We start from the raw sequence: 15,140 nt of genomic DNA, 5'->3' as shown, positions 1-15,140 counted from the left end.
TTTTTTTATTATTATTTTTTTTTAAACTCCTGTTCTGTGTTTGCTGCAACCGCTGCTTTAATTGGAGAACAATTTACAGATCTGGATTATTTTCTTCACTATCAGAACAATTTAATGTAACAATTTCCCAACGTTGTCCTGCGCCCAAAATTAATTTCTTTTCAATCGGTGATTACTCAATGCATGAAATAGATTTACCTACGTAATAAGCGAGAAAGCGTGTCTGTTTTTCCTTTATGCAAGACCAGAGTTTTGGACCTAGCTCCACCAAATTTGGCAGGGTGGTGTAGTTCGACCAGGATTAGGTTTTCGCCTAGGTTTGAGTCTCATTAGGGCCACACAATCCCTAAAAATGGAAGCACTCTTAAAATACACAGGTTCCGGGGCTGGCTCAAGTGGAAATTGTCAGTCTGCCAAAAACCTGTGTGAAAGCTACAAAAGTATCCTATTAACCTTACATTCTGAGCAAGTGTCAAACTTTATGACTCATGCAAGTTCACATTAAATCTAGAGTAATGGTGCATACACACTAGCCGATTTTTTTAAACGATATTGCCGATAACGACACATTGTTACAACAATTTTGTTTAATCGTCTAGTGTGTACGCACTATATCGCTAACGATGTGCACTCATGCGGGTCGTTAACGATATCCCCAGTCGCTTGTACTTGCAGTACAATCTGGGGATATCGTTGCAGATGTGGAAATTAAAAGACACCGGTCTGTGGAAGGGAATAGGCCAAAGAAAACCCAGTACTCTAGTAGACTTCACCACTACGTCCCTGCAGATGAGACAGCAGACAGGGAGCTGTTAGCTGCTTCCACAAGAGGCTGAATTATCTGTTTTTATGGGCTGCCCTACCTAGGATGCTAAAGGGCCGTCACTTTCTGCAGCCTGGAGCCATAGCAGCCATTCCAGGGGCACGTCATATGGGAAAGTGCATTTATACCAAAGTAAGAGACATTCATTGCACAGTAGTGACACATGAGGAACACACAGATGATGTACCTACACTATGTAATATATGAGGCTAAAACATTATATTAGCAGTATCTTAGGAGAAAAACTGAACATTTTACATTGATTAAGGGGGCGGTGCTAAAGTGTAAGGGGGCGGTGCTAAAGTGTAAGGGGCGGTGCTACAGTGTAAGGGGGCGGTGCTACAGTGTAAGGAGGTGGGGCTAAAGTGTAAGGAGGCGGGGCTTTGTTTCCACCATGTGTATTTCCCACAGAAGGAGCTAAGGGGGGTGAAATGTAATGTAAGGGTGCATCTGTGCCCTGGACCAAATAGATTCGGTTCACAAATGACCCTTCTTATCTCTAAAACCAGGTGAGTAGCCTTTAAAGTTAAAATTGTTAGGTGACTTTGTGCATTCTGGTCTATTAATACACAACCCTGTCACAGAACACTGTTATGGCTGTTTTTGCAATCTCATTACCACTTTGCAGATCTCAGGTTGTGACCGCACACTGACCCAGCAGTTTTGGTGCAGACATAATGCATCTCTACAACTCAGTCATTAATTTATGGGCAGATCAATATCATTAATGGATTTTACAGCCTCCAAACAGAACCTTCCGCTGCTCCTAGATGAATACATTGCGTGCTCAGAAAGCTGTCTGGACACTTCATCAATTTGCTGAATGAAAGAAAATGTATTGGCCCTGTACCCAGTCTTACAAGGCCTCTGACCGTGCATTGTGCAGCTGTGTAGGGTCAAGGTGTAAGCAATCCTATGGGAGGAGTGGCTCAGTGATTAAGTGTACTGACAGCGGAGACCCACTGTCAGCTGTTCTTGGGAAATCACATTTTACTTTGTGGGGGAAACCAAGTACTGCGTCTTATAAAACTTTCAATCAAGGGACTGTAAAGGGGCCTATCCATTAGGCGACCTGAAAGATTGAACGTCTAGCTTTCAGACCTTTAGGTCGCTGGGTGCAGTGCCCACACTGAACGGCGTTCACTGAACGTCTTTTAGTGCAGGATCCTGACCTCCTATCTCAGAACATGGGGAACTTGATGATCGTCGTCAGGTTGACGAGCATGTTCTGTAGATAGTCGGGGTCGGCAAAGACCCAGCGTGCACGCGCATCGCTAGTCCTTAACTGCTATCCATTACACGATTTTGTGAACAATGCGTCCAAAACCTCCTCGTTTTGGTCGGATTGTTCACAAAGTCGTGTAATGGATAGGCCCCTTTACATTAATATTTTTTTTTGCTTAAAGAATTAAGGATTTGCCTAAAATGTTTTTTTTTTAGTGATGGACACAGGGTAGTGAGCAATGCCTATTATGAGGGCACAGACAGGTATAATCATTTTGCGGGTGCTCACACTGGCATGTAAAAATTTACATGCCAGTCTAAACCTTTGTGAGGCACAGATAAGTTATGTGTTGGGCACAGGCTAGTGTAGTGTGTATGTGTAACGTTGCCAGCGTAGGCTGTGTATACTGTGGTAATTGTATCCAGACCCGTCCTGTGATAGGCTTTAGTCACACTGAAAGCCACAGACAAGAACACCAGAGTTCCCCAGCAATCTCGGCATGCAAGCTACATATTAGTAATATAAAACACACAGACGTTGTGTGTTACAGTGATATTACAGAACATTCCGCAGCCTGGGCCCGACTCAGCGCTGGATGGTAATACATGCGCGGCTGCGATTTATTTCCGATTCGCAGCTGTGGTAATATGCAAATACTATTCTCAGCCTTTCCCTTGTGTACCTGCGATCGCAGGAGATTGCCAGCGTGGACAGCGGAAATGAGCCAGAGAACTCAGAAACTCCACCATCGACATGACCACCGACATGACCACCGACAGTTGCATTGCACTAAGGCTGGCGCAGTGCCTCATTCTGAATTTCCTCTAAACATGGCTGCTGCGGCTCTGCGTTTGAGAATGCAGCCGCATTCACTGACACTACTGTGACTCTCCCATAACACGCCCATGTGATTGTGATCACTTCACGTCACCTCACAGGAATGTTCATGGTTCCGCCAGGGACAAGCTGGAGTTCAGCCCTGGCAGTCCATCCTGTGTGCGGGCACTTGCGATGGGGGCGTGCAACGAGTGGTGAGGGCCTTGCCTCGCAGCACACCCCGGCTCTTCCCGGCTCATCACTGCCGCCACTCCTCCCACACTCAGTGGTACGCATGCGCCATAGACGTTCCCAGGACTTTTCACACATGCGCAGTAGCAAATAATCACTTAACTGCGCAAACATCAACACCCCGACCACCTCAGAATCAGGCCCTCTGAGGGATACCACATCTGTAGTCACATCTCACTCACTTGTATTTAGTTGCTTGCGTTTCCACAGTGACTGAAAAACCCAGAATCCCAGAAGTGTTCCTACAGGTGGGATACACGTGGTACCTACAGAGGAGAGAGAGGAAAGGATTTGGACTCCTGCACGATTAGGACTGCATTAAAATACAACAGTAAAAGGTATTCATTTAAAATGGTCTATATGTCTCTGTATTCTCAGTTCATACACTAAACACGGTTACTTCTATGCCGGAGGCCTCTTACCCCAGAGTCTGCTTCGTCCTCAGAAAGTCAAAACAAGGTTCTTCCATGTGCATCTGAAAGAGAGCAAAAGGCTTATGTCATAGCATCTGGATTTCGGAAGCAGTTAGGAAGGGTAGGGGATTAGATTAACCCATTTCATAAAGCATATCAATAAAACAAAACTAAAAGGCCTCAGCTCTTACAGTGCCACTGGCAGATGGTGCATAAAGAGCCTGGCACATGCTTAGGAGGCCATCACTGTATGGCTTGTTATTATTACAAGGTAACATAAGGAGTATATTTTGTGGGTTGAATTAAATCTGCCAATGCACTTAAATCATTTTTATTGTAAATGACAGTATTGTTATGGGCATTTCCCTGTAAATTCCTATGGGATCACAGATCCTACTTAATGGCTGATAGACACCAATCAGGGTGTATTGGGTGTATTAGGTCCTGGAAAGTGGGCTGAAATACCTACCACTAGCAGCTCCATCAGGGTGAAATTCCATAAATTCCTAGCACCAGACTGTAAAAAAAAAAAACAATTCATTGTGAAGTACTCACATTGCACCATGGATCTCACAGTAAGAAACTTAGAGAGGCTTTTGTGGGTATCCGGGAGCATGACTGTGGCAGGTTGTCCTCTCACCTGGTAATACACCGTGACCTCCGAATTGGAGTCCCCTTTATTCAACGACTTTACTTTACACAAGTGATGAGAGGTCGGAAGCTCCGCCACCTGGAACTGCACCGGGACTTCGCTCTCCAGAGGATGAAACTTCAGTTTACTGATGAACATAAAGAGTCAGTACAAAGGAAGAGCCAACACACAGCAAGAGGACTGTAATACTACCTGGTCAATCACTTTCTCATAAAAGCTGTAGGGGACACTGATGCCAGGTTATAGGTTACCTGTAGGGGGCAGAACACTGGAAAAAACCCTGAATCCATCTCCTCCCTACAATCCCTGTGTTCCCCTGCTCCTAGCAAGTTCCTTTTCCAATGGCCCTGCGTAGGGAGTGGGCACAAGGCTATTTGCACTTGCATTTATTCCAGACCATTGAAATTTTTGCTACTTAGGGCCATATTCAATTTGAGGTGGAAAGTCTGTTTTGCCGGACTTTTCGCCGTCATCTGAGCTTTTCTGGGGACAAAAGTATCGGGCACGTGCCCGCGTATCCCCGTATTCAATCTCAAATAGGAGAAAACAGGACCCGGCGAAAAGGTAAGCAAAAAGTCCTGTCACTTTTGGGGAAATCAGCCCATCACCCCCAAAAGATGCACTAACATGGGGGATCAATATGCGTACCCCCGAAAAAGCACTGCTAAAGGTATTTGGGGTGCTTTAAATAGTCTCTACAGGTGCTTTTATGAGTCTTTGAGAAAGTGGTGAAGAATAGCATTTAGCAACTTATTTTGTGAAAATAACCAGTCCCATCAAATTTGGGGTACATTAAAATGGGTGCAAGCATATTTTTAAATCCCTAAAAGGAACTTTTCAAAATCCAGCGGCCGCAAGAAACCGCATTAAAAAAAACACATGGGGCATACTTGGGAACCCCCCCCCCAAGTCTATTTCACTAGTTTAAAAGTTTGTCCCCCAAATTTTATTTTTCGCCCCCAAAACTAAAGCACTTTTTTGGGGGTGTCCTGTGGAACTTTTTCATTTTTTTTGACACAGAATACCTTTGGGGGACAAACCAAGGGGTGAAGAGTATTTTTCTTTAGTTTGTACCCCAAAATCCCAATTCTGCACTTTTCTTCGCCACATATTCTATGGTGAAAACTTATCCCTGGATCTTGACAAATACTTTTCGCACCTGCAAAAAGTCTTTGAAATAGAATACGGGGAAAAGGGAAAACGGCGAAAAAATGCAGATAACGGGTTTTCGCAGCCTAACTGATTATGGCCCTAAATCTGTTACGTTTAGTTTACACCTTCTAAGCCACATCACCTGGCTCAGCATTAATAATTATATTAAATAACCACAAAAATCGCTGGTTTGTTTAGTGGAGGTGAAAACTGCTTTAAAAGCTCTGATAGGTGTGAGCGGGAGAACCAATAGGAAACTGCTGCTTACTATTGGTCCGCGCGTCCTATCCCTCGCTCCCCACTGCAGTTCCACATCGCTCTGGGTTTGGCCCACACTGTACTATGTAGACCCAGGAACTATGCTATATGGAACAAAGGAGAGCAGTGAACAGGGAAAATATTTTCGCCATAGTCAGCAATTCAGCTTTAAATTGCACCATGTTTCTATTGGATTCAGAAATTAATATCAGGACTATGTGGGTGACACAGGTAAAAAAGAAATGGGGAGGGAGGTTATCCTCCTTAGCATCATATCCTGCCAAAGAAACTAATATGTGTATCCTTAGCACCATATCCTGCCAAAGAAACTAATATGTGTATATATAGCATCATATCCTGCCAAAGAAACTAATATGTGTATCCTTAGCACCATATCCTGCCAAAGAAACTAATATGTGTCCTTAGCACCATATCCTGCCAAAGAAACTAATATGTGTATCCTTAGCACCATATCCTGCCAAAGAAACTAATATGTGTATATATAGCATCATATCCTGCCAAAGAAACTAATATGTATATCCTTAGCACCATATCCTGCCAAAGAAAACTAATATGTGTATCCTTAGCACCATATCCTGCCAAAGAAAACTAATATGTGTATCTATAGCATCATATCCTGCCAAAGAAAACTAATATGTGTATATATAGCATCATATCCTGCCAAAGAAAACTAATATGTGTATCCATAGCATCATATCCTGCCAAAGAAAACTAATATGTGTCCTTCGCACCATATCCTGCCAAAGAAAACTAATATGTGTATCTATAGCACCATATCCTGCCAAAGAAAACTAATATGTGTATATATAGCATCATATCCTGCCAAAGAAAACTAATATGTGTATCCATAGCATCATATCCTGCCAAAGAAAACTAATATGTGTATCCTTAGCACCATATCCAAAGAAACTAATATGTGTATATATAGCACCATATCCTGCCAAAGAAAACTAATATGTGTATATATAGCATCATATCCTGCCAAAGAAAACTAATATATGCGTCCTTAGCACCATATCCTGCCAAAGAAACTAATATGTGTATCCTTAGCATCATATCCTGCCAAAGAAAACTAATATGTGTATCCTTAGCATCATATCCTGCCAAAGAAAACTAATATGTGTATATATAGCATCATATCCTGCCAAAGAAACTAATATGTATATCCTTAGCACCATATCCTGCCAAAGAAACTAATATGTGTATCCTTAGCATCATATCCTGCCAAAGAAAACTAATATGTGTGTCCTTAGCACCATATCCTGCTAAAGAAAACTAATGTGTGTCCTTGGCTCCATATCCTGCCAGAGAAACTAATATGTGCGTCCATAGCACCACATCATACCAAAGAAAACCAATATGTGTATCTATAGCACCATATCCTGCCAAAGAAAACTAATATGTGTATATATAGCATCATATCCTGCCAAAGAAACTAATATATGCGTCCTTAGCATCATATCCTGCTAAAGAAACGAATGTGTGTATATATAGCATCATATCATACCAAAGAAAACCAATATGTGTATCCTTAGCATCATATCCTGCCAAAGAAAACTAATATGTGTGTCCTTAGCATCATATCCTGCCAAAGAAACTAATATGTGTATATATAGCACCATATCCTGCTAAAGAAAACTAATATGTGTTCTTAGCACCATATCCTGCCAAAGAAAACTAATATGTGTGTCCTTAGCATCATATCCTGCCAAAGAAAACTAATATGTGTGTCCTTAGCATCATATCCTGCCAAAGAAAACTAATATGTGTATATATAGCATCATATCCTGCCAAAGAAAACTAATATGTGTATCCTTAGCATCATATCCTGCCAAAGAAAACTAATATGTGTGTCCTTAGCACCATATCCTGCTAAAGAAACTAATGTGTCCTTAGCACCATATCCTGCCAAAAAAAACTAATATGTGTATCCTTAGCACCATATCCTGCCAAAGAAACTAATATGTGTATCCTTAGCATCATATCCTGCCAAAGAAAACTAATATGTGTGTCCTTAGCACCATATCCTGCTAAAGAAACTAATGTGTCCTTAGCACCATATCCTGCCAAAAAAAACTAATATGTGTATCCTTATCACCATATCCTGCCAAAGAAACTAATATGTGTATCCTTAGCACCATATCCTGCCAAAGAAACTAATATGTGTATCCTTAGCACCATATCCTGCCAAAGAAACTAATATGTGTATCCTTAGCACCATATCCTGCCAAAGAAACTAATATGTGTATCCTTAGCACCATATCCTGCCAAAGAAACTAATATGTGTATCCTTAGCACCATATCCTGCCAAAGAAACTAATATGTGTATCCTTAGCACCATATCCTGCCAAAAAAAACTAATGTGTCCGTAACATCATATCCTGCCAAAGAAAACTAATATGTGTATATTTAGCATCATATCCTACTAAAGAAAACTAATATGTGTCCTTAGCATCATATCCTGCCAAAAAAAACTAATATGTGTGTCCTTAGCATAATATCCTGCCAAAGAAAACAAATATGTGTATCCTTAGCACTATATCCTGCCAAAGAAAACGAATGTGTCCGTAACATCATATCCTGCCAAAGAAACTAATATGTGTATATATAGCATCATATCCTGCAAAAGAAAACTAATATGTGTATATATAGCATCATATCCTGCAAAAGAAAATATGTGTATCCTTAGCACCATATCCTGCCAAAGAAAACTAATATGTGTATATATAGCACCATATCCTGCCAAAGAAAACTAATATGTGTATCCTTAGCACCATATCCTGCCAAAGAAACTAATGTGTCATAGCATCATATCCTGCCAAAGAAAACTAATATGTGTATCCTTACCATCATATCCTGCCAAAGAAAACTAATATGTGTATCCTTAGCACCATATCCTGCCAAAGAAAACTAATATGTGTATCCTTAGCACCATATCCTGCCAAAGAAACTAATGTGTCATAGCATCATATCCTGCCAAAGAAAACTAATATGTGTATCCTTACCATCATATCCTGCCAAAGAAAACTAATATGTGTATCCTTAGCATCATATCCTGCCAAAGAAACTAATATGTGTATCTATAGCATCATATCCTGCCAAAGAAAACTAATATGTGTCCTTAGCACAATATCCTGCCAAAGAAAACTAATGTGTGTCCTTAGCACAATATCCTGCCAAAGAAAACTAATATGTGTATCCTTAGCACCATATCCTGCCAAAGAAAACTAATATGTGTATCCTTAGCACCATATCCTGCCAAAGAAAACTAATATGTGTCCGTAACACCATATCCTGCCAAAGAAACTAATATGTGTATCCTTAGCTTTTCATATCCTGCCAAAGAAAACTAATATGTGTCCGTAACACCATATCCTGCCAAAGAAACTAATATGTGTATCCTTAGGAACATATCATTCCAAGAAACTAATATGTGTATCCTTAGCACCATATCCTGCCAAATAAACTAATATGTGTATCCTTAGCACCATATCCTGCCAAATACACTAATATGTGTGTCCTTAGCACCATATCCTGCCAAAGAAAACTAATATGTGTATCCTTAGCACCATATCCTGCCAAAGAAAACTAATATGTGTGTCCTTAGCACCATATCCTGCCAAATAAACTAATATGTGTAACCTTAGCACCATATCCTGCCAAAGAAACTAATATGTGTATCCTTAGCACCATATCCTGCCAAAGAAACTAATATGTGTATCTATAGCATCATATCCTGCCAAAGAAAACTATTGTGTGTCCTTAGCACCATGGCCCTGATTCAGAGCCGGACGCTTTGACCAGAGCGCTCGCTCTGAATCAGGGCCCACCTCCATAATTATGGAGCGTCCTCCTGGACGCTCGTATAGCTGTGGGTCACTACCCACAGCCTATACGAGTGTGCAGGTTGATGGCCGCGATGGTCTTGACCATCGCGACGATCGCCACTGCGAGCCGGTGCCTGCGGTTGAGTTTCTCAACCGCAAGGCCCGGAGTGATTTTGGCTCTATCAGAGCCAAAATCACTCCCACTGACATCACTAGTGATGTCAGTGGGCCGGCTTCTGACGGTAGGCGTTCCCTTGGGAACGCCCCCGTCTGGGAGGCACGCCCCCGGCACGCCCACCAAAGGGGGCGTGCTGTCAATCAACATCGACAGCACGCCCCCTTTGATCAGACACAACGAGCGAAGGAAAGTCCTTCGCTCGTCACGTCTGGCGCAAGCGCACGACGGAGCTCCCTCCATCGTGCGCATGTGCAGTGCACACCATCGACCCAGTTGCGAGAGGACAGCCGCTTGCGAGTGGGTCTGAATGAGGCCCCATATCCTGCCAAAGAAAACTAATATGTGTATCCTTAACACCATATCCTGCCAAAGAAAACTAATATGTGTCCTTAGCACCATATCCTGCCAAAGAAAACTAATATATGTATCTATAGCATCATATCCTGCAAAAGAAAACTAATATGTGTATCCTTAGCATCATATCCTGCCAAAGAAAACTAATGTGTGTCCTTAGCACCATATCCTGCCAAAGAAAACTAATATATGTATCCTTAGCACCATATCCTGCCAAAGAAAACTAATATGTGTATCCTTAGCACCATATCCTGCCAAAGAAAACTAATGTGTGTCCTTAGCACCATATCCTGCCAAAGGAAACTAATATGTGTATCTATAGCATCATATCCTGCCAAAGAAAACTAATATGTGTATATATAGCATCATATCCTGCCAAAGAAACTAATATGTGTGTCCTTAGCACTATATCCTGCCAAAGAAAACTAATATGTGTGTCCTTAGCACCATATCCTGCCAAAGAAAACTAATATGTGTCCTTAGCACCATATCCTGCCAAAGAAAACTAATATGTGTATCCCTAGCACCATATCCTGCCAAAGAAAACTAATATGTGTCCTTAGCACCATATCCTGCCAAAGAAAACTAATATGTGTATCTATAGCACCATATCCTGCCAAAGAAACTAATATGTGTATCCTTAGCCCATATCCTGCCAAAGAAAACTAATATGTGTATCCTTAGCACCATATCCTGCCAAAGAAAACTAATATGTGTATCCTTAGCACCATATCCTGCCAAAGAAACTAATACGTGTATCCTTAGCCCATATCCTGCCAAAGAAAACTAATATGTGTATCCTTAGCACCATATCCTGCCAAAGAAAACTAATATGTGTATCCTTAGCACCATATCCTGCCAAAGAAAACTAATATGTGTATCCTTAGCACAATATCCTGCCAAAAAAACTAATATGTATCCTTAGCATGATATCCTGCCAAAGAAAACTAATATGTGTATCCCTAGCACCATATCCTGCCAAAGAAAACTAATATGTGTCCTTAGCACCATATCCTGCCAAAGAAAACTAATATGTGTATCCCTAGCACCATATCCTGCCAAAGAAAACTAATATGTGTATCCCTAGCACCATATCCTGCAAAAGAAAACTAATATGTGTCCTTAGCACCATATCCTGCCAAAGAAAACTAATATGTGTCCTTAGCACAATATCCTGCCAAAGAAAACTAATATGTGTATATATAGCATCATATCCTGCCAAAGAAAACTAATGTGTGTCCTTAGCACCATATCCTGCCAAAGAAAACTAATATGTGTCCTTAGCATCATATCCTGCCAAAGAAACTAATATGTGTATCCTTAGCACCATATCCTGCCAAAGAAACTAATATGTGTATCCATAGCACCATATCCTGCCAAAGAAACTAATATGTGTATCCATAGCATCATATCCTGCAAAAGAAAACTAATGTGTGTCCTTAGCATCATATCCTGCCAAAGAAACTAATATGTGTCCTTAGCATCATATCCTGCAAAAGAAAACTAATGTGTGTCCTTAGCATCATATCCTGCCAAAGAAACTAATATGTGTATCCTTAGCACCATATCCTGCCAGAGAAACTAATATGTGTGTCCTTAGCACCATATCCTGCCAAAGAAAATATGTGTATCCTTAGCATCATATCCTGCTAAAGAAACGAATGTGTGTATCCTTAGCATCAGCTCATACCAAAGAAAACTAATATGTGTCCTTAGCACCATATCCTGCCAAAGAAAACTAATATGTGTATCTATTAGGGATGTGCAGGCTCGGATAGGTTCGAGTTTGCACGTGGAGTTCGGATTTTTCCCTCCAAAAAAACGGAACTCAGAACGAGGCAAAACGTCATCTTACATGGACGAACATCATCATTCCTGGACAAAAGACCAGGAATGATGATGTTCGTCCATGTAAGATGACGTTTTGCCTCGTTCTGAGTTCCGTTTTTTTGGAGGAAAAATCCGAACTCCACGTGCAAACTCGAACCTATCCGAGCCTGCACATCCCTAGTATCTATAGCATCATATCCTGCCAAAGAAAACTAATATGTGTATATATAGCATCATATCCTGCCAAAGAAACTAATATGTGTATCCTTAGCATCATATCCTGCCAAAGAAAACTAATGTGTGTCCTTGGCTCCATATCCTGCCAAAGAAAACTAATATGTGCGTCCATAGCACCACATCATACCAAAGAAAACCAATATGTGTATCCTTAGCATCATATCCTGCCAAAGAAAACTAATATGTGTATATATAGCATCATATCCTGCCAAAGAAACTAATATGTGTCCTTAGCATCATATCCTGCCAAAGAAAACTAATATGTGTATCCTTACCATCATATCCTGCCAAAGAAAACTAATGTGTATCCTTAGCACCATATCCTGCCAAAGAAAACTAATGTGTGTCCTTAGCACCATATCCTGCCAAAGAAAACTAATATGTGTGTCCTTAGCACCATATCCTGCTAAAGAAAACTAATATGTGTATCCTTAGCACCATATCCTGCCAAAGAAAACTAATATGTGTCCTTAGCACCATATCCTGCCAAAGAAAACTAATATGTGTATCTATAGCATCATATCCTGCCAAAGAAACTAATATGTGTATCCTTAGCATCATATCCTGCCAAAGAAAACTAATGTGTGTCCTTGGCTCCATATCCTGCCAAAGAAAACTAATATGTGCGTCCATAGCACCACATCATACCAAAGAAAACCAATATGTGTATCCTTAGCATCATATCCTGCCAAAGAAAACTAATATGTGTGTCCTTAGCATCATATCCTGCCAAAGAAACTAATATGTGTATATATAGCATCATATCCTGCCAAAGAAACTAATATGTGTCCTTAGCATCATATCCTGCCAAAGAAAACTAATATGTGTATATATAGCATCATCTCCTGCCAAAGAAACTAATATGTGTATCCTTACCATCATATCCTGCCAAAGAAAACTAATATGTGTATCCTTACCATCATATCCTGCCAAAGAAAACTAATGTGTATCCTTAGCACCATATCCTGGCAAAGAAAACTAATATGTGTGTCCTTAGCATCATATCCTGCCAAAGAAACTAATATGTGTATATATAGCACCATATCCTGCCAAAGAAAACTAATATGTGTATATATAGCATCATATCCTGCCAAAGAAAACTAATATGTGTATCCTTAGCACCATATCATGCCAAAGAAACTAATGTGTCCATAATCCTGCCAAAGAAAACTAATATGTGTATCCTTAGCACCATATCCTGCCAAAGAAACTAATGTGTCCATAGCATCATATCCTGCCAAAGAAAACTAATATGTGTATCCTTAGCACCATATCCTGCCAAAGAAAACTAATATGTGTCCGTAACACCATATCCTGCCAAAGAAACTAATATGTGTATCCTTAGCATCATATCCTGCCAAAGAAAACTAATATGTGTCCGTAACACCATATCCTGCCAAAGAAACTAATATGTGTATCCTTAGCAACATATCATTCCAAGAAACTAATATGTATATCCTTAGCACCATATACTGCCAAATAAACTAATATGTGTATCCTTAGCACCATATCCTGCCAAATAAACTAATATATGTGTCCTTAGCACCATATCCTGCCAAAGAAAACTAATATGTGTGTCCTTAGCACCATATCCTGCCAAAGAAAACTAATATGTGTATCCTTAGCACCATATCCTGCCAAAGAAACTAATGTGTGTCCTTAGCACCATATCCTGCCAAATAAACTAATATGTGTATCCTTAGCACCATATCCTGCCAAAGAAACTAATATGTGTATCTATAGCATCATATCCTGCCAAAGAAAACTAATGTGTGTCCTTAGCACCATGGCCCTGATTCAGAGCCGGACGCTTTGACCAGAGCGCTCGCTCTGAATCAGGGCCCACCTCCATAATTATGGAGCGTCCTCCTGGACGCTCGTATAGCTGTGGGTCACTGCCCACAGCCTATACGAGTGTGCAGGTTGATGGCCGCGATGGTCTTGACCATCGCGACGATCGCCACTGCGAGCCGAAGCCTGCGGTTGAGTTTCTCAACCGCAAGGCCCGGAGTGATTTTGGCTCTATCAGAGCCAAAATCACTCCCACTGACATCACTAGTGATGTCAGTGGGCCGGCTTCTGACGGTAGGCGTTCCCTTGGGAACGCCCCCGTCTGGGAGGCACGCCCACCAAAGGGGGCGTGCTGTCAATCAACATCGACAGCACGCCCCCTTTGATCAGACACAATGAGCGAAGGAAAGTCCTTCGCTCGTCGCGTCTGGTGCATGCGCACGACGGAGCTCCCTCCATCGTGCGCATGCGCAGTGCACACCATCGACCCAATTGCGAGCGGACAGCCGCTTGCGAGTGGGTCTGAATGAGGCCCCATATCCTGCCAAAGAAAACTAATATGTGTATCCTTAACACCATATCCTGCCAAAGAAACGAATATGTGTATCCTTAGCACCATATCCTGCCAAAGAAAACTAATGTGTGTCCTTGGCTCCATATCCTGCCAGAGAAACTAATATGTGTATCCTTAGCTTCATATCCTGCCAAAGAAACTAATATGTGTATCCTTAGCATCATATCTTGCCAAATAAAACTAATATGTGTATATATAGCATCATATCCTACCAAAGAAAACTAATATGTATATAGAGCATCATATCCTACCAAAGAAAACTAATATGTGTATATATAGCACCATATCCTGCCAAAGAAACTAATATGTGTATCCTTAGCATCATATCCTGCCAAATAAAACTAATATGTGTATATATAGCATCATATCCTACCAAAGAAAACTAATATGTGTATATAGAGCATCATATCCTACCAAAGAAAACTAATATGTGTATATATAGCATCATATCCTGCCAAAGAAACTAATATGTGTATATATAGCATCATATCCTGCCAAAGAAAACTAATATGTGTATCTTTAGCATCATATCCTGCCAAAGAAAACTAATATGTGTATATATAGCACCATATCCTGCCAAAGAAAACTAATATGTTTATCTATAGCATCATATCCTGCCAAAGAAACTAATATGTGTGTCCTTAGCATCATATCCTGCCAAAGAAACTAATATGTGTATATATAGCATCATATCCTACCAAAGAAACTAATATGTTTATCCTTAGCATTATATCCTG

At 40.8% G+C, this 15,140-nt stretch overlaps 1 protein-coding gene across 1 annotated transcript in view; it reads right to left on the bottom strand.

Moving 5' to 3' along the window:
- Positions 1–15,140, bottom strand: part of NRDC (nardilysin convertase) — an 86,155-nt gene that overhangs the window by 9,869 nt on the left and 61,146 nt on the right. Inside the window, exons 24-27 of the mRNA XM_088458306.1 lie at positions 4,170–4,308; positions 3,999–4,046; positions 3,539–3,591; positions 3,299–3,382 (exon numbers count right to left, since the gene is read on the bottom strand). Of these exons, the coding sequence (XP_088314432.1) occupies positions 3,299–3,382; positions 3,539–3,591; positions 3,999–4,046; positions 4,170–4,308 (324 nt within the window). The remainder of the gene's footprint in view (positions 1–3,298; positions 3,383–3,538; positions 3,592–3,998; positions 4,047–4,169; positions 4,309–15,140) is intronic.

The sequence above is a fragment of the Taudactylus pleione genome, unplaced genomic scaffold (genome assembly GCF_031769625.1).
Source record: "Taudactylus pleione unplaced genomic scaffold, aTauple2 ptg000824l, whole genome shotgun sequence".
NCBI lineage: Eukaryota > Metazoa > Chordata > Amphibia > Anura > Myobatrachidae > Taudactylus > Taudactylus pleione.
The sequence above is the reverse complement of the archived record's forward strand: the minus strand, read 5'-3'. Positions and strand labels throughout refer to the sequence as shown.